At 40.1% G+C, this 27,151-nt stretch overlaps 1 protein-coding gene across 1 annotated transcript in view; it reads left to right on the top strand.

The window, feature by feature from the left end:
* Aven (apoptosis and caspase activation inhibitor) overlaps positions 1–27,151 on the top strand; it is a 132,294-nt gene that overhangs the window by 104,335 nt on the left and 808 nt on the right. Inside the window, exons 3-5 of the mRNA XM_021648722.2 lie at positions 23,182–23,252; positions 24,740–24,835; positions 26,400–26,736. Of these exons, the coding sequence (XP_021504397.1) occupies positions 23,182–23,252; positions 24,740–24,835; positions 26,400–26,736 (504 nt within the window). The remainder of the gene's footprint in view (positions 1–23,181; positions 23,253–24,739; positions 24,836–26,399; positions 26,737–27,151) is intronic.

Genomic DNA, 27,151 nt, shown 5'->3' with positions numbered 1-27,151 from the left:
CAGCAACCTGAGTCCTCAGGGAAACACTGATTTACACCACTGGGAGTAATCAGTCCCTGGGTCACTTCATACCCACCAGATGGCTGCTACCAAAGTACAGGTGGTAAGCAGTGTTGGAGTGGGGGGAGAGAAGAAACCTCGGTGTGCTCGCTTTGGTGGAAAGGAACAGCAGTGAGGCCAGTAGCCATTGTGGAAACAGCATAGGACATTTCTAAGAAAATTAGAGTGGCCTTGGTAATCTCTCTTCTGGATGTATACGCCAAATATTTGAAATCAGCATGGCAAAGACTTGTCTGCTGCTTCATGTTCATTGTCCACAGTAGCCAGGATATAGAAACAAATTTAGTGTCCATGAATAGGTAAAAGAAAACGTTGTATAAACCACAAAATACTATTCAGTCTTTTAAAAGAGACCCTTTGTACAATGTTTAAATTAAATTCAGCACACCCACCTCCCAAACACTTCACACTTCTTTAAAATTTAACTTTGTTTTTTCTTTATGTGTATCCCTGCAGCTGTGTGTGTGTGCCATGCATATACCTGGTGCCTTCACAAGCAGGAAGAAGCTGTTGGAGCCCCTGGAGCTGGAGTGTAACAGTAGTTGCAGTAGTTGCGAATAGCCATGTGGGTGCTGTGAACCAAACCTGGCGCCTCTGTAAGAGGAGCAAACGCTCTTAAACACTGAGCCATCTTTCCAGCCCCTATCATTTCTTCCTGGTGTTAGATTTCAACAACTTTTGAGTATTTGAAATGTGTAGTTTATTATTACTACCTATAGCCACCCTACCACACAATAGTGCCCTAAAGTATCTTGCTCATATTTACATTGACCAACCTTTCTCTCTGCTCCCTGTCTTCCCTCCCTAGCCCCCATTTACTGCCATTCTGTCTTCATTTTCCAGTTAATCAGCACTTTTAGTTTCAGTGCAAAAGCATGTATCATATAGGAACATACTATGAAAATAGGTAAAATTAACCTATATCATTTAAGTCAGGACTATATTTTATTTAGGTGACATAAAAGACTTCAAAGGGGGGTACTTAATCTGTTGGGTTTTTTCTTTTTTTTTTTTAAATATGTGTCACATATGTGAGTGTTCTGTCCAAATAAGTCTCAGTCTGTATTGTTAAAAAGTAGACCAAGATATACCCAAATGTATGGTAAGTAAAAGTAGGACAAAATAAAGCATAACAAATGAGAAAGATCATGGCATATTCCATGGCACAAGAAATATACTAAGTAAAATGGCATGCATAAGCTTCCGAGATCAATCTTCAGTACCACAAAAACAACAGCAGCTGGGGAGCGTTTATTGTGTAAGCAAGAAGCCCTGAGTCCAAATCTCTAGCATCCATATAAAAGCCAGGCATGGTGGCATGTGATGAACATAAATCCAGCATTGAAGGGCAGAGAGAGGCACATTCCTAGAGCTTACTTGTCCCCCAAAATGATGTTTTAGGCTTAGTGAGAAATAGTGTCTGAAAACAATGAAGAGAGAGCAATAGAGGAAGAAGCCTTTCTCTGACCTCTGAATGCATGTGTGTGTGTGCCTGCAACACACCCTTCTCTCTCATATAGGTAAATATGCATTAAGTATTAGTGACCATAAAATATAAAAAAAATTAAAATGCACACAACAAAATGAATCCTATTAAATTGGGAAATTTTGAGAAACAAGATTCTCATTGAAGGTAAAAAAAGGCACTAAAAAGAGTAAACCTGTGGTTTCTCCTGAAATTGTTTTGTTATTGTTATTAAAATTACATTAAAAAATGTTGAGACAGGGTTTCTCAGTGTAGCCCTGGGTATCCTGAAACTTGTATGTATCAGGTTTGGAAGCCTGCCTTTGCTTCTGGAATGCTAGAATTAAAGGCATGTGCCACCATGCCCAGTTTGTTGTTGCTGTTTGGAGGCAGGTTTTTAGTCTGCAGCCCAGGCTGCTCGTGAACTTGAATCATCTTTGTTCTGCCTCCCGAGTTTGAGTGCTGGCATTGTAGGTGTGTATTACCAAACAGAGCTGCACTTGTTTCAGACTCACCTTTAACATGATCTCCTACTTTCCAGCCTCCACCAAGAGTCCTCGTGAGAAGGGAGACAATATATCTCACAGTCAGTGAAATTGAACAGTTAAGACTTAGGTATATAATTTGTTTAAACTTATCTCTAGCTAATTGTCAAATTTTATATCTTATGGTAGTTGTGTGGTTAAAAAAATAAAGCACCAAAATTAAAGTTTACGTGACTTATATGGACATGTAGTCAGACTTTTGTATTAACAGGGACTATTTCTAACAGGAACTCAATGACTGGCTCTTTGGTCTCCCCACCCCCGAAGGGAGGAGCAGTCCTGTTAGGCCACAGAGGAGGGCTTTGCAGCCAGTCCTGAAGATACCTGATAAAACAGGATCAGATGAATGGGGAGGAGGTCCCCCCTATCAGTGGACTTGGAAAGGGGCATGGTGGAGATGAGGGAGGGAGGGAGGGACTGGGAGGGAATGAGGGATCGGGACACGGCTAGGATACAGAGTTAATAAAATGTAACTGATAAAAAAAAATAAAAAAAAGTAAAAAAAAAAAAAGAAACATTTAGTTATTTTTCTGAAACTCTACTTTTGTACACTTAAATAAGACTGTAACCTCCAAAAGATACCTGAGAGCATTTCAATTTAATGTGGCTTTGTGAGAGAGGTGACCTTGTAGATCCCATCTGGTTTCAAGGACTTGATTCCAGTAGAAGAACTATAACTATATAGCCCTAGTAAAGAGCGCAGGGAGAAGGTGGGGCCCCTGTTTCATAGTGCCGATAAAGATGCTAAGACAAAAAAGAACGCAACAGTTGTGACCTTGGCATTCTCAATGTGAGTTTTAGTAGAGCTGCTAATCATTTAGATTCTCTGTTCTCATCTACACACAGCTTTGTCCTTGTGTGTTAAAACAACCATGCTGTAATTTGAAGATCTTTCAATTTTAATCTAAAAAAATGTGTTGTCATACACTCCTGGAACATACTTTTGAAGAGAAAAATTACCTGGGAGAACAGTTTCTCTGTAATTAAGAAATGTTTCTAACTTTTTTGTGTGTCAGCTAACAGCTGAAAAGGCTTTCACTGAAGCAAACAAACACTTTTAAATCAATGCTGGCAATTTCAGGAGGGAACTGTCCCAGCAGCTGAATGAAACAGGGCTAAACCAGTTCATTTCGGTTTCTAACTGATCTTTAGGGCACTTCACCTAGGTTGCTCCTAGTTCTATTGCCACATAGAAGCTGGATCAATAGACAAAATTGAGTCTGAGCACTGGTAATTACTGGTGCTATTTGATCTGTCTTCTGTTGCATTTCAGGACCCTCTTCTGCACAGGGGTGAAACCATGTGACTGTTTTTCAAACCACTACTCTCCCCCCCCCCCCCCCCCCCCCCGCATAGTTCCCAAGCCACTTGCTGAGTTTAGTGGATCTACATGTTGGTGCTCTTGCTCCCTGGCTCAGCTCACCTTTCTAGTCCATCATACTTAGAGCTGATGTACTCATCAATTTTGACCATGTGATGCTTGATTTGTTTGCTAATTTTTCAAGATCTAGAAACACCTAAGAAACTTGTGGGCGTGCTTGTGAGGGAGTTTCTAGAGCAGGTTGAAGTGAAAAAGACCTAAACTTAGACCGAACAGAGTTCTCCACTGGATGCTGAGGAAAAAGCAAGCTGAGCAGCCACATTCCTCTCTCTCTGATTCCTCATTTGTGGATGCAGTGTGCAAAGCTGCCTTGAGCTCCTACTGCAATGACTTCCCCATCATGATATGCTCAAATTGTGAGCCCGGATGTAGCTTCTTGACTTAAGTTGCTTTTGTCAGGTGTTGTGTCCCAAGGGAGGAGAAAAGTAGCTAATACAGACCTCTTCCTGATTATCATTTCTGCCTGCCTGCCTCCCTTTCTGACTCTGTCCTGTAAAATATTAACACCTCTGTCCTTTGCTTGCCCTTTCCTGGACCATCGCTTACTTCTCTTCGGACCATCCTCCCTGACTTTCCTGGAGCTCTTGTGCTTTTGTACTTCATACATGATTTGTTATATTTGTCCTATTTTTGCCTTGTTTCACAATCATTTGTTTGTGTGGTGGGTTCAAATATGTTCCAAAAAGATATTTTCATGTTCTGGCCCCTATTCTTTATGACATTCTCTGGGAATAATAATTTTGCAAATGCCGTGAAGATGAGGTCATGCAGATTTGGGTGGTGTGCTAGCTAGGCTTATGGCAACTTGACATAAGCAAGAGTTATCTGAAAGGATGGAATCTCAATTGAGAAAGTGCCTCCGTAAGGCTGGTAGTTGAGCAATTTCTTTCCTTTTTAAAAATTTATTACAGTTTATTCACTTTGTATCCCAGCTGTAGTCCCCTCCTTTATCCCCTCCCTCCGTTCCTCTTCTTTTCCCATGCCCTTCCCCCAGTCCACTGACAGGGGAGGTCTTCCTCCCCTTCCATCAGACCCTAGCTTATCAGGTTTCATCAGGACTGGCTGTACTGTCTTCCTCTGTGGCCTGGTAAGGCTGCTTCACCCACTCAGGGGGAGGTGATCAAAGAGCCAGCCACTGAGCTCATGTCAGAGACAGCCCCTGTTCCCTTTACTAGGGAACCCACTTGGAGACTGAGCTGCCTTGGGCTACATCTGTGCAGGGGTTCTAGGTTATCTCCATGAATGGTCCTTGGTTGGAGTATCAGTCTCAGAAAAGAGCCCTGTGCCCATTTTTGGGGGGGTTTGGTTGCTCTCCTTGTGTAACTCCTGTCTCCTCCAAGTGTTTCATCTCCCCCTTTTTTCATAAGATTCCCTGCACTCTGCCCAAAGTTTGGCTATGAGTCTCAGCATCTGCTTCAATACCTGAGCACTTTCTTGATTAGTAGTTGATGGGCTGAGGGGCCCAGCCCGTTGTGGGTGTTGTCATCTCTGGGCTGGTGGTACTGGGTTCTATAAGAATGTAGGCTGAGTAAATCATGAGGAGCAAGCCAGTAAGCAGCACCCCTCTATGGCCTTTGTATCAGCTCTTTTGTCTAGGTCCCTGCTGTGTATGAGTTCCTGTTCTGAGTTCTTTTGATGATGAACAGTGCAAATAAATCCTTTCCTCCAAATAAATCCTTTCCTCCCCAACTTGCTTTGGACATGTTGCTGCACCTCAGCAATAGACACCCTAACTAAGGCAGGTAGCTCTGATCCAATGACTGGTGTCCCCAAAGAGGATGGAGGTGTGACTCTGGACACAGAGGAGGGGAACACAGGCAGTGACTGGAGCAATGGCATGCTGGTAATACTGACTACTAAGAAGTTGTAAGGAAGTAGTTCAACTCCAGCCTTCAGAGGTGCATGACCTGTTAAAACCTCAAGAACACACTTCCAACCTCTAGAACTAAGAGCATAAATTTCTGTTATTTCAAGCCACTTTGTGGTGTTTGTAAGGTAAACCTAGGAAACCAATGGCAGTGTTTTTATCTGATCTTTACTCTTCCACAGACTTAATGCTAGTTCATTAAGAGTTTGGATTGTATATTACTCATTGTTGTCTCATCTTACTCATCTTTTGACCAAAGGAATAAGATCATGGTTATTGAACTAGTTGTTCATATTGAGTAAAACTGACCCTTAATAGGCATACAGTTTATATGAGAGTACACAATCCTGTTTTTTTCCCCCTAAGAACAACAACAAAACATAATGCTCATTTTAAAGAGAAGAAATATGTCAGGATAGCCCCCTTTTATCTGACATTCAGAGATTTAACTGGGACCTACAGGTGTCTACTTCTTTTTGCATTATGGGGTTTCTACAAGGTTAAAAATCACTTAAAGTAGCTGATGAAATCTAGAGTGAAACAAGATAGATACAAAGAACTGATAATGAAGTACAATAACTGACTGTTGCCATCACTATCCTCATCCAAATCAGTCAATCCAGTGTTGAAACACATTGGTCTTCAGAACACCTCTGGCCACATACCTCTCTTTAATGTTAGCACATTGAAAAACCAGAAAACAAAAACCAAACTTTTAATTGATTCTTTGTGAGTTGCCCCAGTTCCACTCATCTCCCCTTTCATCCTCCCTCCACTCTTGCAATCTCCCCACCCTGAAATAACACACAAACCACAAAGCAAAGCATAGAAAACATCTCACTGTGGAAGCGGTAGTGTGTCAGAGTATGTTCCACAGTAAACCCCTCTATCCACACATCTTCACTTGCAGGTGTTTACTGCAATGAGTCCTTGGTCTGGTTCAAGGTCTCTGGCTTCTGTGACAGATTGGACCCAGAGCTCCTCCAGTTATCCTGTTGTTCCCTTCCACAGTCATTTTTATCCACCTACAGTGCTCCCGTGTTTCCTTGCAGTTCTTTCCTAGCAGCCATGGATCTGTAGGTTTGTCTCCTTTAGAATGTCGTATAAATGAAGTCATGGTGTGTCTTTTGTGTCTGGCTCTTTCACAGTGTGTGATGAACTAAAGATTCCTCTATGTTGTACCGACCAATGTTGCTCCATCTTATTGTTTGTTCAGCCAATAGTGTGTCACCCTATGTCTGTTTCTGTGGAAATGCTCTGCAGGTAGATTAAAGCGAAGGGCATTATCTTCCCTCTCAGGGTTCATAAATCAAGCACATAATAGTAGAATATCTTAAGTGCCTTGGTATGCACAGTATATTATGGGAGCCCAGAGGAGGAACTTAAATCAGGAACTGAACTCAGATTTGGAGGCTCAGAGGAAGTGATGTATGAGATAGGAAGGTGATTGATTGGACTCCACTGGGAGGGATGGATGCAGCACATGGTTTGATGGTTAAAAATTCAGGAACTCTGCAAGCTGACGGGTAAGTACACTATTGACCACTTGAAACTGTCCTAGGCAAGTGTTTACACCGTGGGTATTAAACACATCAAATGGGAATGCCTCCTGGCACATCACTGAGTCGCTGAGCATTCCAGCCAGGAGAAACAGCTGAATGCAAGACAGCATGGGGCGTGTGTGTGTGTGTGTGTGTGTGTGTGTGTGTGTTTAAATCATTGTAAGTTCTGGCCCAGATTCAATTGGTGGGTCACTCTCAGTGCAGGTCGTGTTTTTCAGCCTCATTGTAAGCTGGGTAACTTGGAGGGACAGCTAATTTTTGGATGCGTGTCAGAAATGTGAGTTTTACTTTGTTGGGTGCTTTATGATTTTGTTTTTTATATGTAATTTTGTTCTGGACTACAAACAAGCCTCTTTAAAATAGCTTAATCATTTGAGGTCTTCCTTTTAAATTTGATTAGGTAGAACCAAAGCAGTGTTCAGTGTAGAATTACCACTATATCAAGGCCTCTTTGCATATGGAATGCCTCAGGAATCATGTCTTTTTACAGTATGATTGTGAAAAGGCATTCTTCCTGTGTTGACTAAGTGCTTGACATCACTCCCTGTAGCCCATTTGGGTGTCATTTTTTTTCTCTGCCTTTAGGAAGTTGCCCATACTTGGGTGTACTCAGTAGGCTGCAGAGTTCTTGAGGGAAGCATGCCTAAAACCCCAGAAACTTTGGTCTGTAGGTCATTCATGGCAGGCATTCTCCTTTGTAGGTGTTACAGGAAGTCCACTGGAGATGACTACTTAGATACCGTTTATAGTCAACTGAAAGTCTTTATTCCAGCTGTCTGGGACTACACTCAGGTATTTTGGGGGACCCATGTGTAGCCATGAGTGTCCATGAGTAGCCATGGAGTTTTTGAAGGCAAAAAGCAGTACTGGCATCTTGCTTGGCAGCTGTAGAGGGAAGCTTTGCAGAAGCAGACAGCTTAACAGAAGCTAAGATAACTTAGCTGGGGCATCTTGACCTTCGGTTCCTAGAATAGAGTCAGTAATTTTTAATGGGATTCTCCATCAAGAACATCAAAGTCTAGTCAAACCTGAAATGGTCTCAGCAAAATAGTCTGCACTGTTTTATTTTATCACATAGGCACTTGTTCCTGTGCTTTCCTTTTGTTCCTATTTCCTCTCATTGTATGGAATCTGCTGAACTTTGCAAGAAATTTTTGCCACTCAACTGGGGGGTTAATTCCTTAGTTGTCTGCTTATACTGTTCCAAAGGCCTTATTTCTCTGTCAGGTGTTTGTTATTCTTCAGTGGGAGGATACATTTCACCCTGCGCTCAGTCTTGGCTGGAAATGGGAGTTATACTTTATCTAAAGTGAACACAGTACAACTGATGAGCTTCTTTCAGCCAGTTTAAGCCAGAGGCTGGATCAGATGTACATGTTTGAAAACTCCTTGTCAAGCCATCCGTGGTGTCATTCACCTTTGATTCTAGCACGTGGAAGGCTGAGGCAAGGGGATCATGACTTTGAGGTTAGCCTGGGCGATGTAGCAATGCCTTGCCTCAATTTTTCTTTAATTGTTTTGCTTCTGTGGTTGAATTGCTGAGACTCTGAGATTATGTTGGAAGTAGATGAACTAGTTAGGATACAGATGTAAAACTTCAGTTAAGAAATAGATGTGAGTGATACCGGGCAACCAGTGCTACAGAGTGAAGTGAATACAGCATTCAAACATTATTCATGAGGGAGAAAATGGCAACCAAGGGAAAACAACAATAGGATAAGCTTCTGAGAGAAAATCTGTTACAATTGAGGTCTCATTTTTACATCTTTTTGTTAATTTGTTTATTACTGGGGGGCTGGATATACGCCTTTGTGTGTGTGTCATGGTCAGAGATAACTGGTGAGAATTAGTTCTCTCCTTCCACTATGTAGGTCCTGGTTACTGATCTCAGGTTAATAAAATTTGGTAGCAAGTCTTTACCAACTGTGGCAACTCACCAGCCCTTGGTGATTTTTACCAGTTCTGATTGTTAAAATGCATTTCTATTGTAGGGACCTCTAGAAATTCCCCAAAGGCAAGGCTGAAAACATAAGTACTCACGTGAAAAACCTAAGCATGGGAGGAAAGTTGAAGGAAACATACTTTAAATAAATGAAGATTCTGGGAACGTAATATACTACAGACCCAGAACATACCAGATGTAGCTCCTATTGGTAGCTCCAATTACCTTTTTTATTATTATTATTTTTATAAAGGTAGGGTTTCTTTGTATAGATCTGGCTGTCCTAAAACTAGCTCTATAGTCCACACTGGCCTTGAACTCACAGTGATCCCTGCCCTTGCCTCCTGAGTACTGGGATTAAAGGCATCTGCCACCACTGCACAGCTAGATATTACCTTTTAGTCACCCAATTTACACATTACAATTAGGATCTAAGAAAATTCAGGTTAGGAAAACTATGTGGAAAATTAGAACACTTTATAAGCACTTGAATAAACCTAAGACAGTATTTTAAACTTTTAAATCAGATGTATTTTTATTTTTAAAAACTATTGGGTAAATGGATTTCATGATGGATTGTCATATTGTGTCTCAGACATTGTACGTACTCACCTGTCCCCTTTCTCTTCTCCCCAACTTCTGTGGGGCCTCTTCAGTCCAGATAGTCTCACATCTGCTGCTTTTCTGTGTTATGCCAACATAGGCACGTGAATACACACACACACACATTTATCCATGTGAAATCCAGGTTCAGCATAAGGGAAAACAGTGTGAAAAGTGTTTTTTCCCTGTTATACTCACTTATTGCTCCCTTTCTTCCTTTTTCTCTCTCTACTCCTTCTCCCCTTCCCTTCTTGTCGCTCTCCTCCTGTAATAAGAAGGCTTATACCCGTCCGTAATCACACAACATGCTTCATAAGGGGCTGGGGGAGACAGTTGGTGAATTGCCTGCTGTGTAAACACAAGGCACCATAGCCTGTCCTTGTAGTCTCAGTGCTGGAAAAGGCAGTCCAGGGCTCCCAAAGCTTGTGGGTCCTAAGTTCAGTGAGACTTTGCCTCAAAAACTAAGGTAAAGAGTGGAAGAAGTACAAAATAAATAGATTGCAAAAATAAAAAAATAAATTAATTTTAAAAAGATTGGAAGAAGATACCCAAGTTTGACCTCTGGTTTCCACACATATGCTCATACATATGCATGCATATCTTTACAACTACACATACATGAACATGTACATATGGTAAAGAGTATAGTTAAATACTAAGAAGCTATGATTTCCCATTAAAACTGTGATCACAAATAGAAAAGATATTGATTTTATGAAATAGTCAAATTATTTAAACATCTTTTCAAAAACAGTGTGGTGACAACACTCCTGAAACGTTAGCAGAGGCAGAAAGATTGCCACAAGTTCAGGTCCACCCTGATTTATGCAGTGAGCTTCAGACTAGCCATTGCTGCACAGTGAGGCCTGTTTCAAAAGCAGTAACAAACAACAAAAAATTTCAGTGAATATTAGAGCATAAATTCTGTGAGAGCAGGTCCTTGGTGCTACATTTGGCCTTGCCAGCTTCTCATCTCTTAGATAACAGGCATAATATACATTTATGTAAAAGTGTATAAATATATTGTAAGTGGGAAAATACAGTAACATACAAAAATACTTCCCAGGATGTATTTTATTCTTGGGCATAGTAACCAGATTGGGAGAATATATGTCAGAAATACAGTGCTCAAACCTTAGCTTGATGTTGGGTTGTGAATTTTGAAGGTCTTCTGTAAGGAAAGGATATGACAGAGCTGCAACTTCTTTTGCTTTGCTTGTTGGAAGACAGTCTTACCGCCCTGACTACATGAGCTGTTTTCTCGTTAACCTTCAAGTGGGCTTCAATGTCAGTTGCAATGGTTTCATTGTCTGTTTCAGAAGAGGGCAGGTGGCCACAGCTGCTCCCCAGTCTCCTTTCTTGGAGCTGCTTAAGGGCTGTTGAAGAGCCCTTGATATCCGTGTGGTGTCTTTTTTCCATTCTTTTACAGAGGAGCCTTGTATGTGGGTGGAGCATCAGGCCTTCCAGTTAATTTTGGATTTGAGTCAGAGACGCTCACCAGGTGCAGCTAGAATGAGGTGGGCTCACTGATAGCATGCATCCCCAGTTCCCACAGCCCATTGCATGTCTGTTCACAGTGTGTCGCTCCTCACAGTGGTGACCACAGCTCTTAGTTCAGGAAATATGAAATACAAAAAGAACAAACAGGAACTTTAAAAAAGAATTTAAATGAGATCATTATGCACTGCAAACAGCACTTCAAAAAGCAGACAGGCCTGAGGGACATCCTGCCTTCTAATGTAAGCAAGGCTGCTGTTTGTATAAATCCCTTCCTATATATTAAAATATTCCTAGGAGAGAATTCTCCAACTTGTTTATTCTGAACAAATAGAATATTTTTAAAGCCATATTTTTTGGTATCTTAGGACTTGTTATAGCTCACTTTAACAACCATGCCATCACTTACTGTCTTATAGGTATGTTGGTATAATGTTCTTTTGGAATGTATACAATTTACCCTTTTTCATTCAAATGCTGGTTTCTCTACCCCACTATCTGGTTTCAATCTGGACATTGCATTGTAATGCTTATTCTAAGCACCTGTCTCAAGTTTGTATAAATATGCCACCACTTGTTCTCTCTGTTGTCATTAAAACAGCCAGCCAAAATGCTGAGCAATGGAGAGAATAAGGTGGGACATCCTGGTCTGGAGGGAAAAAGGAAGTGAGTGGGAAGAGTAGGAGAGTAGAGATTGGCAGGAGAAGACTTTGAACCACGAGGAGAGATGAACCAGACCTAAGATATGAAGAAAAGCAAGTATAATAGGTGAAATCTGAATGGTAGGAAACTATGCAGGCTTGGAGGTTTAAGATGGAGTAACTATTGCCCAGCATTGTGCTCTAGGTTAATTAAATAAATCCTAGTCTCTGTGTGGTGATTTGGGTATACAGCTGGTTTAGGAATAACCACCCATTCATTAAAAGATAAACCAATAATAAATAATAATATTCAACAACACAGGTTGGTAGTACTGGCTTCAATAGTCATCACTAAATATTTACATCTCAGAATATCTTTAGTTTCTTCTCTTCATTTTCAGAGCCATTTAAGAGCAACTGCAGTTAAGATTTTGGTCATCTTTTACTCCCACTTGTTTTCATCTGAAGTCCTCAGTCCGAGAAAGTTCTGATTGCAAACATAATTCTGTATTTTATGCTTTTACATATTTAGCAAACTTTATGAGAATGTTTTTTTTTCTTCTTATATCTCCATTTCCTACTTCTTTACAACACAGACTACTGAGAGCAATTTTTTTGGTTTAGTCTTATAATTGTGCTTTCATTCACTGGCTCATTCATTTTTCCATTCCTAGATTTATGCAGTGAACACAGTTTCTAACTTTCCAAAGTGTGCCAGGCACTGCTATAGTCCCAGAAACATATGGTAGACCACAGTGCATGTAATTTGCAGAAATCATCTTGACTCCATGGGAAGCAGGCTGGTACACTCACAAAGGGCAGAGTGCATGTACAATTGTAACTCCTACAGTCACTGCCCAGAAGCTCTAAATGAGAACTCTGTAATAAGATGTGTATTGTTAGCAATGCATGAATGTCACCAGAGTAGGACCGCTCTGGCCCGCCATGAAGGGGCTTGCCTCGATACTGTGTGGCAAATTGGTGGCTATAGAAACTATAGTTTCCATATAGTGCTTTTATGCGCTCTGATTTTTGACAGGAAGCCTAATGAAAAACGTTTTTAAAATTCAAATGACCCTGCATAACGTTTGCTCATTTAAATAATGGCTCAGTAAAGTAGTATTTTCCAAAAGCAAACAGTGCACTGAAATGAGAAAGTAAATTCAATGCTGATTTTCCTCCATGCCAAAAATCATTGAGGTCAATAGAGGGAAGAGGTAGAGAAACAGATAATTAAGACTTATGCTGAGGTATGAGATGGATGAATCCAAGGAACAGTGTGAGTGTTTTAATTAGTCTGCTAATTATTTTCAAAACAAAGTTCCCATGTCAACAGAGGGAGAACAATAAAAGATAAACACCCAGTGGGTAGGGACAAGAATGATCTTGGAATTATTGAGAATAATTTTATTTTACTGATTGAGATTAAGGGTACCACATAAGCCAAGTGATCTCAGCACTGGAGGGGATGAGGCAGGAGGATTATGAGTGCAAGGGCCAGCTTAACATAAATAGACCCTGACCAAGTAACTAATAAACACACAGTCCACCATTGTTCGAATAATGTGGCTTTAGAGTTTAAAATTTTTGCTTTATAGTCTTTTTTTGCTGTAGCTAAATGATATCCATTTTATGGTTTTGTTACTGGAATGGATATTGATATTCTAATGTAGAATCCTGGGTTCCATACCCAGCACCAAAAAGAAAGAATCAAACCACAACAATAGGATTCTGAAGTGTTCAAATAAAAAAACTGACTATTTTCTGAAAGTATCTTATAGAGTATCTGTGAGAAGTACATCACATCTGAATTCCCAAAGTATTTTATAGACCTTACATTACAGATAATAAGAATGTTAGTATTAGTGACATCAAACATGAATATTAGTTGTGAACTATTAGAAGTAATTTTGGGTTGTTTTTAATATCAACATTAATATGACATCTTCACAGTTATAATGCGCTTTACCATTTGTAACTTTTGTCCTTTCATTGTTCTATCACAGTTTATGTTCTGTAAATACCAGACTGCTTGTAATAGCTGCATTTCCTTCCCTTCTGATTTAGGCTCTGCTTTTCATTACTTTTTCTTAGGTTTGTTTCTCTCTCATCTTTTAAATCGGGCCTCACCTTTTCTAGGAGGACTCACCTTGTAACCACTTGGGTTATATCCTCCCCTATGGCAATATGGTACCTTTGTGTGTTTGTGTCTACTGTTGTGTGGTCTGTAGTTGATTGTGTGTTCATGACCTCACTTCAGGTGGGCATTGAACAATTCAGTTCTCTTCTTTGGAGCAGCACCCTGTCATGTCTAGCTGTATGTAGTTTTGTTGAATGACTAAAGACTCCTTTACTATAATCTTTTTTCCTGCGTAGGCACTGACATTTTTTTGGTTATGTTTGGGCATCATATGTTTGAAACTTTTGATTATTTATATGATGTTTTTTTCCAGCTAAGGTAACAAAGTTAGTATTGGTGGTATTAGGTTCAGAGTTAGTTCTGGGGTTGTCAGGTTATATATGGAATACAAATAAACTTTTAGGGGGACAAAATCACATATGTATATATGCATATGTCTATATACATACATAAAATTTATTAGCATACAAAATGGGTTTATGACATTTAACTTTTACTTTTTCCTGTGTATTATGTGTGATGTGGTAGGGTTATACACATAACATGGTACATATATGGAGGTCAGAGGGCAACTTTGTGGGTCAGTTTTCTTCTTTTACTTCTAAGTAGATTCTGGATATTGAACTCAGATCATCGGGCTTACACAGCAAGCATTTTACTTTCTGAGTCATGTCACTGGCCTCATTATGATAATTTTATGCATATAAATCATTGTAAATCATTTATATTTTATGCATGTAAATCTTGCTCTTATTTGTACCCCCTTAATCTTCTCTTATTTCTTCTTTCCTCCTTTTGCTTCCTTATCCCTCTGAAGTCCTTTGGATTCTCATTTATTCACTTTCTCAGATTATTTATTCTCGTCTTGGAGTACGGTGCCAGGGTTTGATATTGACTTTCCTGTTAGAGTGGTTGATCTAAAATTTTTATCATAACTTCAGCACTGATAGAGTCAGCACAGAAGTATTTCACCAGTAATTTGAAGGAAAATAACTGCATTCTAAATTCCAGAATGTCGGTTGCATCATCCTTCTTTCGTGAAGTCTAGAGCTCTACAGTCTCTGACTCCATGTCATCCCTCCATGTACTCTATGCAGATGAGAGCTGTTTTCTAGGTGTTGGAAAGATAGGCATATCCTATATGTAATGCTCAATGTGGACAGTTGATGCTCATGGGCTTTGGGGGCCCCACAGCTGGTGAGAAAGCTAATTATAAGTCATGGTTGGGCAGGACAAGAGATTTTGCTTACTGTGTTTGCTTGAATAGTTTGACCTAACTTTTAAGATACTTTGATGGCTTGTATTGTCTCCATCTCTGTAACAATGATAGGTGCTTTTCTGTTTTAGGTTAAACACTGAAGGACATTCATATTTAAAATGGTAAATCTGAAAAAGCTAAAATTGATAGGGATAAAATTTTTATGCCTATAGGCTGAGCTTGGCTCTTTCCTGGATTGACGTGTGTGAGCTTGTGGACTCAAGATTTACTCTGATTTTCCAAATATTGCAATGTTTCACAGATGAGGAACCTTCAGAGAGAACAAGGGCCTTTCATCTCCATGGCAACCATTGTGGATATCATTTGGCCTCCTATTCTTATGGGAGCTTTGTTAGCCTATAGCATTCATGTGTGATTCTTAGACTCTAAATTCTGGTGGAGGGTAAGGGGTGGTGATAACAAGTGGGCAGGGATTGAGCTTCCAGTGAAGTGCTCGTCCAGAGCAAGCAAAACATGGGTTATGGGTCAACTTCATAATTAAAAACTCAGACAAAAAGGTGGATATGGTAATTCCAAAGCCAAACAAACAAAAAAAAAATTTGTAGTAACTAGGAAGGATGCCATTTGTGGGAATTTCATGAACAGGTGATAGAATTGGGGCGTGAGGCTTGAACAGATCTCCACATTCACCATTTGAGTTCATGTTCCCCCAGCCTGTGCTGTCCAAAGGCACCATTTTCATCTCTTTCTGTGTTCTCTGCAGTTTGGCCTGAATGCCCAGGCTTAAGTGCTTTTGTTTGTCTGAAAGTGTTTTTGTTTGTTTCATTAATGGGCTTGAAAGGGAAACTTAAAATGAAAGCAGTGTCTTCTGTGACAATGTAGCAGACTTTTGAAAGCCACTCATTCTGGTTCTGTAGGATCCTAGCAAGCACATTTTCCATTTTCCCTAGGGCCATATGACACCTGTTGACCAACTTTGTGAAGTCAAGGAGAGTAAGAGCACTGGACATCATAAATGCAATGATGGGCTATGTATGCCTCTGTAATTTCACTAACACTGCCATTATGGGAATATGTAGGTTCTATAAAAGTTCATATTTTTAAAAATGCTCTAGGCATTATTTCAGAAGCCCATGGTGAGTTCCAAGACAAAGCACTGTTTATTTCTTAGTTTAGGTTTTATTGCCTTCAAGTGGTGTCAACATATCAAATATTAGGGTACCAGATATAAAATATTTATTGAGAACTTATTCTGTGGAACTCAGAGAATTATAGCAAAGGTAGAGAGAGCTTTATTTGTTAATAAAATAATTGATTAATACAATCATAAATTCTGAGGCTGGCAGATCTTAGTGCCTACCCTCAAGAATATTTAACTTTTTCACAGATTCTCTTAGTTCTTTTTGGTTCTGTGCCAAAAATAGCATGCTGTTGAGAAAGGAAAATTCAACTGGAAAAGTACTTGTAGAGATGAAAATTTCCTTCAATACTACCACCCAGAGATATAATTGATCTTAAAATAAATATGTAGTTGTCTTGGGTCATTTTGTTATATTGGAATATAATATATCATATTCATATTCTGCAAGTTGATTTTTTTATATAATTGAGACAATAGTTAACTTTTGGTGTCAATACATGTAGATCTCCCTAGTTTTAAAAGGCTTTCATTTATATATTTGTTTCACAAATAACCAAACACAACACAAGCTTAATTAAACTATTGGTTTCTATTAGTGAATCTTTTTTTTTTTTTTTTTTTTTCTGTTAGTGAATCTTGTCCTGGTACCATGTAGGCATCATGCAGGCAGGTTGTACCTCCTATGCAGGTCCATGCAGGTACGTTGTACCTACTATGCAGGCCCTTGCAGGCTTATGCAGGCCTGTCGCTTCCCAGCACTGTCAGCTGTGAGATTGTGCCTGTAGTCATAACAGCATTGCAGATAGGCTTGCCATATTCACTAAGTGCCAGCCTTCATTTAAGGTGGGCAGAAGAACAAGATGCTGCCTGGCCAGCCTTGCCAGGATAGAGCACTGGTGACAGGAATGTTCTTCTATAGTTAATTTTTCATCTTCTCAAATAGTGAGAGTCTGTAAAGGCTTTTCTTCTCATCAGCACCTGGAGCTGTCAATGCTTTGTGCACTGCTTAAAACACCCTCTTTGATTTATTTATACAATGTACTCGTTTTTGTGTGTGGTGTAGTGTGTATGTGTGTGTGTGTGTGTGTGTTGAGAAAGACTGAGAGAGGGAGAAGGAGAGAGAGGGGAAGAGAGAGATTAAGTGAGAGAGCGAGAGCGAGGAGAGCACACAAATGCGCAAAGTCCACAGTATGCTGTGTATCCTGGTTCATCACTTTATTTCCTTGAGACCAGGTTGTTCACAGAACCTGGAGTTGGCTGTGTTTTCACACAGCTGTCTAGCCAGCACTAATGATCTGCCTACCTCCATGCCTCCAGTGTTGGGGTTACAGGCGTGCAAAGCTGGGTCTGGCTATTTAGGTGGTTTCAGGTGAATCTGAATTCCTGTCCTTGTGCTTGTACAAGCTCTTTTGTCTATAGAGCAACTCCACAGCATCTTTTTGAGTATTTTCAGAGGTGCCCTTAAAGTTGTTGCCCTTACCTGCAATTATCTAGTACTTGATTATTTGCATAATTGCTTGATTTTGAGAATAACCTCTTTATTTTGGCTATAGAAGATAACCACAGTTGGCAATAGAGCAAGGACTTTCAAAACATAATAAAAATCTCTGTCTCACATGTCACCTTTTATTTGTTCACATCAACTCTGTTGCTGGAGCAGAATGACTTGCAGCTTTTAAATGGGGCTGGCTCCAAACACATAGTCCTTTATCCTTGGCCTTCCTCTGATAGTATGTGTGCACCACCACTGCCGCCTAAACTTTTTATATAAAGGGAGGTGGAGCCTCTCACTGTGTGCCATTGCTACCCGACTCTACCTGCTGCTTTAGCAGATTCTCTAGATCGCCCTCCTAGAAAGCATCTTTGGCTTTAGTAGGCCCGCTGTGCTGGTATTCTTATCTGCTGAGTGGGATTTGGGGCACTGTTGTTGTTCTGCAGACTATAGAGCAGTATCAATCTTCTGTTTTGCTTTGGGATGTTGTGTGGGTATCCAGTAAGGAGCCCCTACAATCTCTTGTAAGTCATCAAACATGCCACTGGTGCTCTGAGCACCTGCCAGCTCTCCACAAGTAGAATGGAGGTAGCACTCTTTGTGCTGGTGTAAAGTTGATCATGCTGTGGACCCACTATGCGCTGGTACTCATGTCTGATGTATCAGGAGCAAACATGGTAGTGCCACCATTTTTTTATACATGTCACATCTGATTTAGAAGGAATCATTTTAGTAACATTTTATAAGAACTTGTGTTCTGGGGCTCACAGTTTGCAAATGCTAATATTCGTTCATCTTCTATGCCAGAATGAGAGGCGTTAGCAGTCAATATATAGTAGTCCTTTTCTTTTTGCAAGTTTGTTATTTGCAATTAGCCTCTGTGCTTAACATGAGAGCTCTTTAATTTTTTATTAATTATTAAGTATATGTGAGTGTGTGTTTGTGGGCAAGAGGAGTGAAGAGAGGGAAAGGGGAGGGAGGGACATGTGTGTGTGTGTTACAGCACACATGAGAAGAAGAAGAAAACCTTCCACTCTCAGTTCCAGGAATGTAAGTCAGGTCAGGCCTGCACAGCAAGGGCCTTTCCCAACACTGGCCAATCCTGCTATCCCTGTGAGGGCTTTAAGAAAAGAAAACCCCTGAACATCTTTAAATTATATCATTGTGATGTTTACTGAAAGTGGTATGTTATAGATATCTCATCCTCCTCAAATTTTTCATTTCTCTGTATATGATTTTTCTGTGGGCCAGAAAGGACTTCATGAGTGTTGTTGTTCATGACATAGTTACTTCTGTGAAGTTTGTCATAGATTATGAAACCTCCCCAGTATGTCAGTTTCTGTGTATCTTTCTCTGCTGTGTTTTTCCTTCTCTTTAGTAGACACTGTGTATAAAGCTGTAGATAGCTTTGGGCTGTTGCTGGTGTCCGTCCCCTCACAGGATTTCCTTTGCCTGGGCTTGCACTCACAGTGGGCCTCCGACATAAGGTTATTCCTGTATTAGTTTTGCTCTGCTTCTAACATGCGAGATTTGGGACCCCGCCTTTCAACTCTTGTGCCTCCATGGCTCTAAACTTCAGTTTGTGTCTATGAGGAAGATTAGGAGACACTCCTAGTTTTACACCATCTGGGACGTTGCTTGAAGCCTCCAAGATCTCTTGTGGAGAACTGGCAAGTGCTCAGTGCAGCCCTCGGAGGCACCTAACTCCCCTCACCCACCCATCCACACATAATGCATCTCTTCTGTCTGGATGTCTCAGCTATGTCCTCAGAGTCCTCTAGTTTCTCAGGTAGAATTTGTCTGTGGGGGAGGGCATTTCTTCCAGTTCTCAGCCAAAAGATTGATTTACAAGTCAATCATTATTAAACTCTTGCTGATATTTAAAATTATTGAAATATTAAAAATAGGTACAGCATGCCTTATTATTGAGCCTTCTCCTGATTATGTGTTATAATCTCTGAGGCTTTATGATCATTCCTTTTGTATGTATAAATTCAAGAATGACATAAATGGGGCTGTGGAAATCAGCGAAGTACCTGAGAAGCCTGAGTTTGATCTCTATAACACACTTAAAAAGACAATGCTGAGTGTGGTGATAAACACATGTAATCTTAGTTCTCGGGTGGGTGACCCCTTAGCACTGGCCAGGCAGCCTGCCCTGCTTGGAGAGTTCCAGGAAAGAGCTAAAGCTAGTCTAAAGGAAAAGGTGGGAGGCCTGAGGAATGATAACTCTGGCTTCCACATACATGTGCTCATGTGCACCCATAAACACTTGTACCCTCCCCCAACAGTACCACAACAACATTGAAAAAGCAGTCAGCCATTGGCTAATTTTAAAACTTCTCCAACCTGATTTTTAATTATTATATATGTTACCAGCTGTCTTTCTTCATATACAGTTCTCTTGTCCTGCTTTTCTCCTGGGTTCTTTATTCTGATCGCCTTGCAGAGGCTGTTTATATACTAGAAACAATAGCTCTTTGTCTGTGCTGCATATATTTCTTATCACTGTGTCATCTGTGAGTTTGGTTTTATTGTCACAGAAAACTTAAAATAATTTTTATATGTTAATTCTTATGGCATTTAGTTTATACTTTTTAACTTCTGAATAATAAAAATCCAGTCTTCTTTTGATCTGCCTTTCCCAAATGTCTGCATCTTTGATCTATATAAGATATGTTTCGAGTATCAAAATTGAGATGTAGGGATATAGTCTTAATTTACCACAGGCTAGCCTTCTGTTTTAACCCTAACAAAGACTGATTTTTTTCACAGAGATTGTTTTTCTGATGTCTGAATGGCCATACACCTGATCTCCTTGACTCTCTTCTGTCTTAAGAGTAACTCTATTTTATTCATTTGAATACATTTTTAAATAAAAAAAAAGAAATTCTTCACCCTTGAAAAGGCACATTTAGGACAGATGTGGTGGCAAATGAGAGACAGAGGCAGGTGGCTCTCTGAGTTTGAAGACATCTTGGTCTATCTACATAGTGAATTCCAGGTCAGCAAGGGTTTCATTTCATAGTAAGACTGTTTTAAAAATAAACAAATAAACCTTACATATTGAAAAAAAATATTTTATTAAATCCTTTTGAGATTTGAACTGAATACTGACTTTATAGATTTTATTTATTTATTTATTTATTGGAGACAGAGTTTCTCTTTATAGCCTTGGCTGTCCTAAGAATGGCTTTTTATACCAGGCTTGCTTCAAACCCACAGAGATCCGCCTGCCTCTGTCTCCCTGAGTAGATTAAATTTGTAAAATAAATTAGGTAAATTTGTTTTTCTCTCTTGGTAAGAATTTTGAAGTAACTGATTTTAATAAATGTTGGTCCTCATTTATTTGTAGAAATTGTATGTATATTCATATTTTGTTCTTTCATTTTACTTTTAACTGGATTTTGAGAGAGCTCGTTTTATTATAAATTTTCTGAATCATTTCCTACTCATTTCTTTGGGTTTTCCTAGCACAATAGTAACAGATTATTTTCTTCAGATTATCATGGTTTCATTTTTTGTTTGTTTCTAGTATTGACAAGTCATTCTTCGTTTTAATTGCACTAGCTATGACAGTGAAATTAATATATTACACACATATGCATGTATGAGCTTGCACGCAGACATGCATTCTTTCTCTTCTTTTATTATTTTATTTTATTTTTGAGACTGTATTTCATGGTGGAAATTGGCTGGCTGGCCTAGGATTTTCTATGTAGACCAGGTTGGTCTGGACACAGAGTCCCACCTGCCTCTGTGTCCCTAGTGCTAGGATTAAAGGTGTATAGCACCATTCCCACCCAAATGTACTTATTTTATGTGGGTGTCTGTGTATGTCCTTGCTTTTGTGTTTGGGCACATATTCCATAGGAGTGTGTGGAGGTCCGAGGACAACACTAAGAAGTCAGTTCTCTCCTTCCACATATTGATCCTGGATATCAAATTCAGGTCATCAGGCATGGTGGCAAGTGATTGTACCTGCTGAGCCATCTAGCCCACCTGAATTTACATTTTTTAGCACAGTTCTCCTGGCTTTCAGTTACTTAGGTAAGACTGGTTGATATGAATAATTCTTTATGAACACAAATGTGGCTTGGGGATAGGTCTGTGGTAACTGTGCTTGGCACCAGGTTCCAGCCCTTCACTGGACTAGAAAGCTGGTTCTTTCCCGGCCTAACTTTGTAAAGCAATTGCATTCTCGTCCTCTGTTCCTTATTTATTAATGGAGGTATTTAAAGATCTTAACTTTTTCTCTGAGAATTCTCCTCCAGTCTTCTGGGTAGATTTGTATTGGTTTATAACGCTTTCCTGTATTCTAACACTACAGTTTCATTTTTTCTGATAAAAAGAAATGTGGGTAAAAATGATGTTGCACAAGCATTTATACGGTAAGCATGGACAGTCACAGTAGATGCCTGCATACGTGGACATGTAAGACTTCATTGGTTTTCAGAATTTTGAAGTACCAAATTGGTTTACCAACAATGAAATGTATTGATTCTTCCCTACTTTTGGTTCTTTCTCTTGCACTTGGTCTTGCCACAATGTTAAGGTGATAACTATGCATTTTAGGCTTGTGGACATAGAGGAGGGTCCTACTTTTTACCTTCATCTAGCTCTTTTTAAATCTTCCTTCCCACTCTGTTATTTGAAAAAAAAAGAAATTCTATGGTTATATCACCTGGAAAGTAACACACAGAGAAGTGATTCTGTGTAGGAGTTTTAAAATGCAGGTAGAAGAAGAGGCACATAGATCTTCAGGATAAAAAGAAGATGAGATCGAGCATTGAAGTGTGTACCCGAAAACACAAAAACAGGCTGCCTGAGGACATAGAAAGTAAATGAAGTGGGGCCAAAGCTTAGATCCCTGTGAAAGTTAGAGAGGAAATCTTCATATGTAAATGAATTATTAATGCAAATTCTCAGAAGTGTATGGGTGTACAAAGCAAGCCTGTGGAAGAGCATAGAGTTTGCTGCCCAGGATCATTTTCAGTGCTCGCTTATGTTACCATCATACATCCTTGCTTGCTTGTTTCAAGAATTCGGAGTAGTATGCTGTGGTTTACACAATGGTCTAATGCAGCTTTTGAGTTTGGGTTTGACATTCTGACGATGTTTGGAGTGATAATGGAGGTTTATAACTTAACAAAGAGATAGTCTGTTACATTGTGGGTCAACCCAGAAGTGCTTCCTTCCTAATCTCATTTTTCATTTTCTGTCTTGTTGGCCTCCCAGGTATAATATAAGCTTGTTTGCATGCATTGAGCAGGAGAGATGGAAATAGACTAGGTATGGGTAAATGGCCATGTTTGCAGGCCTGTTCAGGTGTTCCTTAACGTGTGGAATGGTGGTTTATTGAATGAAAACTGAAATAAGTGCAGCTGTCAACAGCATTTTCTAGTGCCCAAATGTATGCCCTGGATCCAGGACTTGCAGGATTTGGGTCACTGTATTTGGGAAGGTTAGCTCTACAGAATCACTTATTCTCTAAAATGGAAACTTAGAGAAACTGGGTGTCTTCTGTATAAAATTATACATGTATGTATGTATAATATGTATATATTAAATATGTGTGTATATTAAATATATATTATATATATATTTTTTCTATTTCTATTTCTAGGGGACTCCTTCTCACAGTTCCGATTTGCTGAGGAGAAAGAATGGGATAGTGAAACTTCATGTCCAAAGCAGGTAAGACAAGCGTGTGTTGGATGTAGGTTGGTTTTTTTCAAGGCCAAGTCCCTGCATGTTTCCATTACTGCACAGATGAGTCATCATATGTGGGAAAGATGCACGTTGTTCTTGGCTGCTTGCCCTGGAGGGACAGTGCACGGGGAACTAGTTGATAAGGTTCTTCAAGCTTGAGTTTATTTGGCCATCTATGAATTCTCATAGATTGAGTTGTGAAGTAGGAAGTTCATGATTATGATTTCAAAAAACAATAGATTGCTTTGCCATTTCTTTCTTTTCTCTTTCTTTCTTTCCTTTCTTTCTTTCTTTCTTTCTTTCTTTCTTTCTTTCTTTCTTTCTTTCTTCCTTCCTTCCTTCCTTCCTTCCTTCCTTCCTTCCTTCCTTCCTTTCTTTCTTCCCTTCTTTTTCTTTCTTTCTTTCTTTCTTTCTTTCTTTCTTTCTTTCTTTCTTTCTTTCTTTCTCTCTCTCTCTCTCTCTCTCTCTCTCTCTCTTTTCTTTTCTTTCTTTCTTTCTTTCTTTTCTTTTCTTTCTTTCCTGGTTCTTTTTGCCAAACTAACTTTCCCCCCTCCCCACATTCATTCCTTAACCTTGTGCCTTTATTATCCTTCACTTAGGATAAATGTACAAAATAAAAACAGGTATCATAAAAGGCCTTCAGTCAGTCCTTAAACCACAATGCTGTGTTCATTCTGTCTTTTTTAGCCACGGTCATTGCTGTGTTCATGAGTAAGGAATGGATCAGGTGCTGAATCCCACTCCATCCCCACTCCAAGGATCAATAAGAAAGACTTTCACTGTTTCCCAGCCTGACCTAGAACTCATGGTCCTCATAGGACCTGTATGGGTCTATGAGAATCCATATCCAACATCAATGGGGATGGTATTTGCATCTGTATTAGGTCATTACGATGACCTTCTAAGTGTTTTGCTTCCCTGAGGTCACCAGGACACCTCCAGGGTAGCTAATAAGATAGGATAATCAGTCACCGGTTTAGCTGTGGATGTAGCAGGCCTGTTGGTTTGAGACAACAGTGCATGAATATAACTTCATTCCTGGGTAGAAAGGGTCAAAGGAAGCTTTTACTGCTACCACCATGCTGAGCTGAGCGCAGCTGGCTGTAGAGAGGAAGTTGCTGTTTTCTGAGCTGAAAAGAAGCAGAGCTAACCCCCCAGCTCCTATGGGGGTGCCTGGAAACCACATGCCACTATCTACTCACATTCTCTCTCTTCTGCCTAGGACCTTGGTCTGAGTTTAGGGAAGTTTCTGGTCATATTTCATTAAAATGCCAGTTTTCTCCCAGTTTGGAGGTTAGAATGTCAGCATGATGTGATGGGGATCACTGCCCAAAGTGTGGCTCAGAGCAAACAAGCTGTGTACTGCTTGGTACAGAGACATTGTGATTTATGATCAGACTTCCAGACAAAAGTAACTCCAGTGACTGGCTTTTTATAGTTACCTTATCTTCTCTCTTTAAAAAACCATCTAGAATTCAGCACTCTACGTGGATAGTGAGTCACTGGTTCGAGCACTTCAGCAGCTGCCTCTCGCAGTCCGGCTTAATGTTGCTTCAGAGTTGATCCAGGTAAATACAGAATCTGCCTGCTGGCTTGGTCAGGGCAGAGGAAGGGCCAGAGGGAAGAATGTAGCCTGCAGGGTGTCTCAGCCTGAGCTTTTCTCACAAGCTGAGGCCTTGTAGTGAGGTATTGTCTTATAGAGTTTAAAGGAAAACAAAACAGATGTTTGAAGTTATTCTGTTATGTTTTACATATGATAACATTTTAATGGATCAAAAGTAATATAATTGAATGCAAGAAAGACTATAAAGTCTAGCTATTGACACAGAATATACAGGTATCTGGCTCTGAGTTGGCAATAGGGACAAGAAGTGAGCAGGTGGGTGTGGTTTCTCCTTCCCTGAGTTCAATCTACTGGAAAAGATTGATAGTAACCAGTTTAGTGAAGTAATTATACAGCTGCATGGAAATGATAAATAATGTGAATTACAGCATGCCATGAGAGCTTATAATAATGAACCTGACGTATCATGGTGTGGCTAGGACCGGCTTTCCTAAGGAAACAACGGGTAAGCTGCTACCTGAGATCTAAACACACTTGTGCTGCCATCAAAGATGACAGCCACCCAGGCAGATTGGCATTAATGAAAATAATTGGTAAATACTGTGCTGGTGGAATAGAAAGCAGGCCATAGGTTTAGACATGGCTATGTCTATGTGTGCTCTTGTGCAAAGGCAGAGTAGGGAAGCCATGTTAAGGAAGCTATCACCTCAGTCCACATGAGAGATACTAGGTCAGACTCTGTAATGATGGTGGAGATGACAAAGATTGGACTTCTATAAGAAGTGTTTCAAGGTGACAGTACTAGGATGTAGAAGTCATGTATGTTGGCAATTTGGAAAGAACAGCTGAGGAAGGAGTGTACATTGACACACACACACACACACTCACATCCTTAGTCTTTAAGTCTGTTCTCAACTGTATGTGTAACCGTGGTATCAGCATCTGCATCAAGAGTCAGAATATTTCCAGTTCCTCTGAGGCCATCACACACACTTCAGATCCCCATCTGCCTTCAAGACAGCATTACCCTGGCTTCTATTCCTATATTTACCTGGTTTTGAATTTTCTATAAATTTTACCAAATAGTCTGGTTTTCTTCACATTCTATATTCAAATAATATTGAGTTATTTTCTTGTTGGCAAATGATCCTGCCCCTTCATGTGCCTGCATCCAAGCACAGTGAACAGTCTACTTGGCTAATTTCTTCTTAGTAACTTTTAAAAATAGGTGGTCGTTCTTTGTTACAGAATTATCAATTCAAATAGATATTTGGTATCTTTCAGGGCAGGGGATAGGAAGATGTGGGCTTTTAGTCTCACCTCTGAGCTAGTTAGCACATGATACAGGGGAGTAGAATGGGAGTCACAGCCCTATGATGCTTCCACCAAATTCCTCATTCACTGTGGGCAGATCAGGAAGAGTGATGGGATAGGGTTCAAACAAAAGACACCTTGTGGGCTGTCTGAGTTGAGTTTCCGACAAAAGAGTTGTATGGCTTCCTTAACTTCCCATGCTTAAATTGACACAAGGACTCTACTAAACTCCAACCTCATGCGTCCTTTTTCAGACCACAGTTCCTTTAGAACTTCCACAGGTGAAACCAAGGAGAAACAATGATGGCAAGGAGCCAGGCATGCAGCTAAGGGGACCCATCTCCGAGCTCAGATCTGCTGCTGGTGGTGGTTCCAGGTCTCTGGGCAGAGACAGTTTAAAATCCAGCCCTCTAGAGGGTTTGCAGAAAGCTGCGTCCCCACCACAGTCAGTCGCAGACCATCTAGAAGAAGAACTGGACATGTTGCTGCATTTAGATGCGCCTGTCAAAGAGGAAGACAGTATCTCTCCAGAACAGACATCTCAGGGCCAGGAACCAGAAAGAGATGGGCATGTGGCCCAGGAGGAAACAGGTATGGCTTCCATTTCATTTCCCATCCATCTTCTCAGTTCTGGTGTTTCTACGGTAAGTGCCCTACCCCATACCCCTCTGTGTCTGACATTGATCCAGCCATATCCCAGGCATCTCTTCCTGGGGCAAATCACAGCTTCTCCCAACCTGACCTTTCTGACAGTTTTTCTTACTCAATATCCGAGACTTCCAAAGTAGCTATCAGCTTGGTCGCAGGGTTAACGTTAGAGCTGCAAATTGAACTTCTATAAAAGCCTTTCTGTAGAGGACCTTTTAATCGACTGAATAGGCTAGGAAACTTAACTCTTCATAATTCTCAGTATTTTGACTTGTTTTTTAAAGCAAAAGAATGTTTTTTTATCCTGTGAATATTTTGTGATCTGGTAGTTCATCTTGGGACCTACGGTAACTGTCAT

The sequence above is a fragment of the Meriones unguiculatus genome, chromosome 18 (genome assembly GCF_030254825.1).
Source record: "Meriones unguiculatus strain TT.TT164.6M chromosome 18, Bangor_MerUng_6.1, whole genome shotgun sequence".
Classification (NCBI taxonomy): Eukaryota; Metazoa; Chordata; class Mammalia; order Rodentia; family Muridae; genus Meriones; species Meriones unguiculatus.
This window is presented reverse-complemented; position numbering and strand designations above follow the sequence as displayed.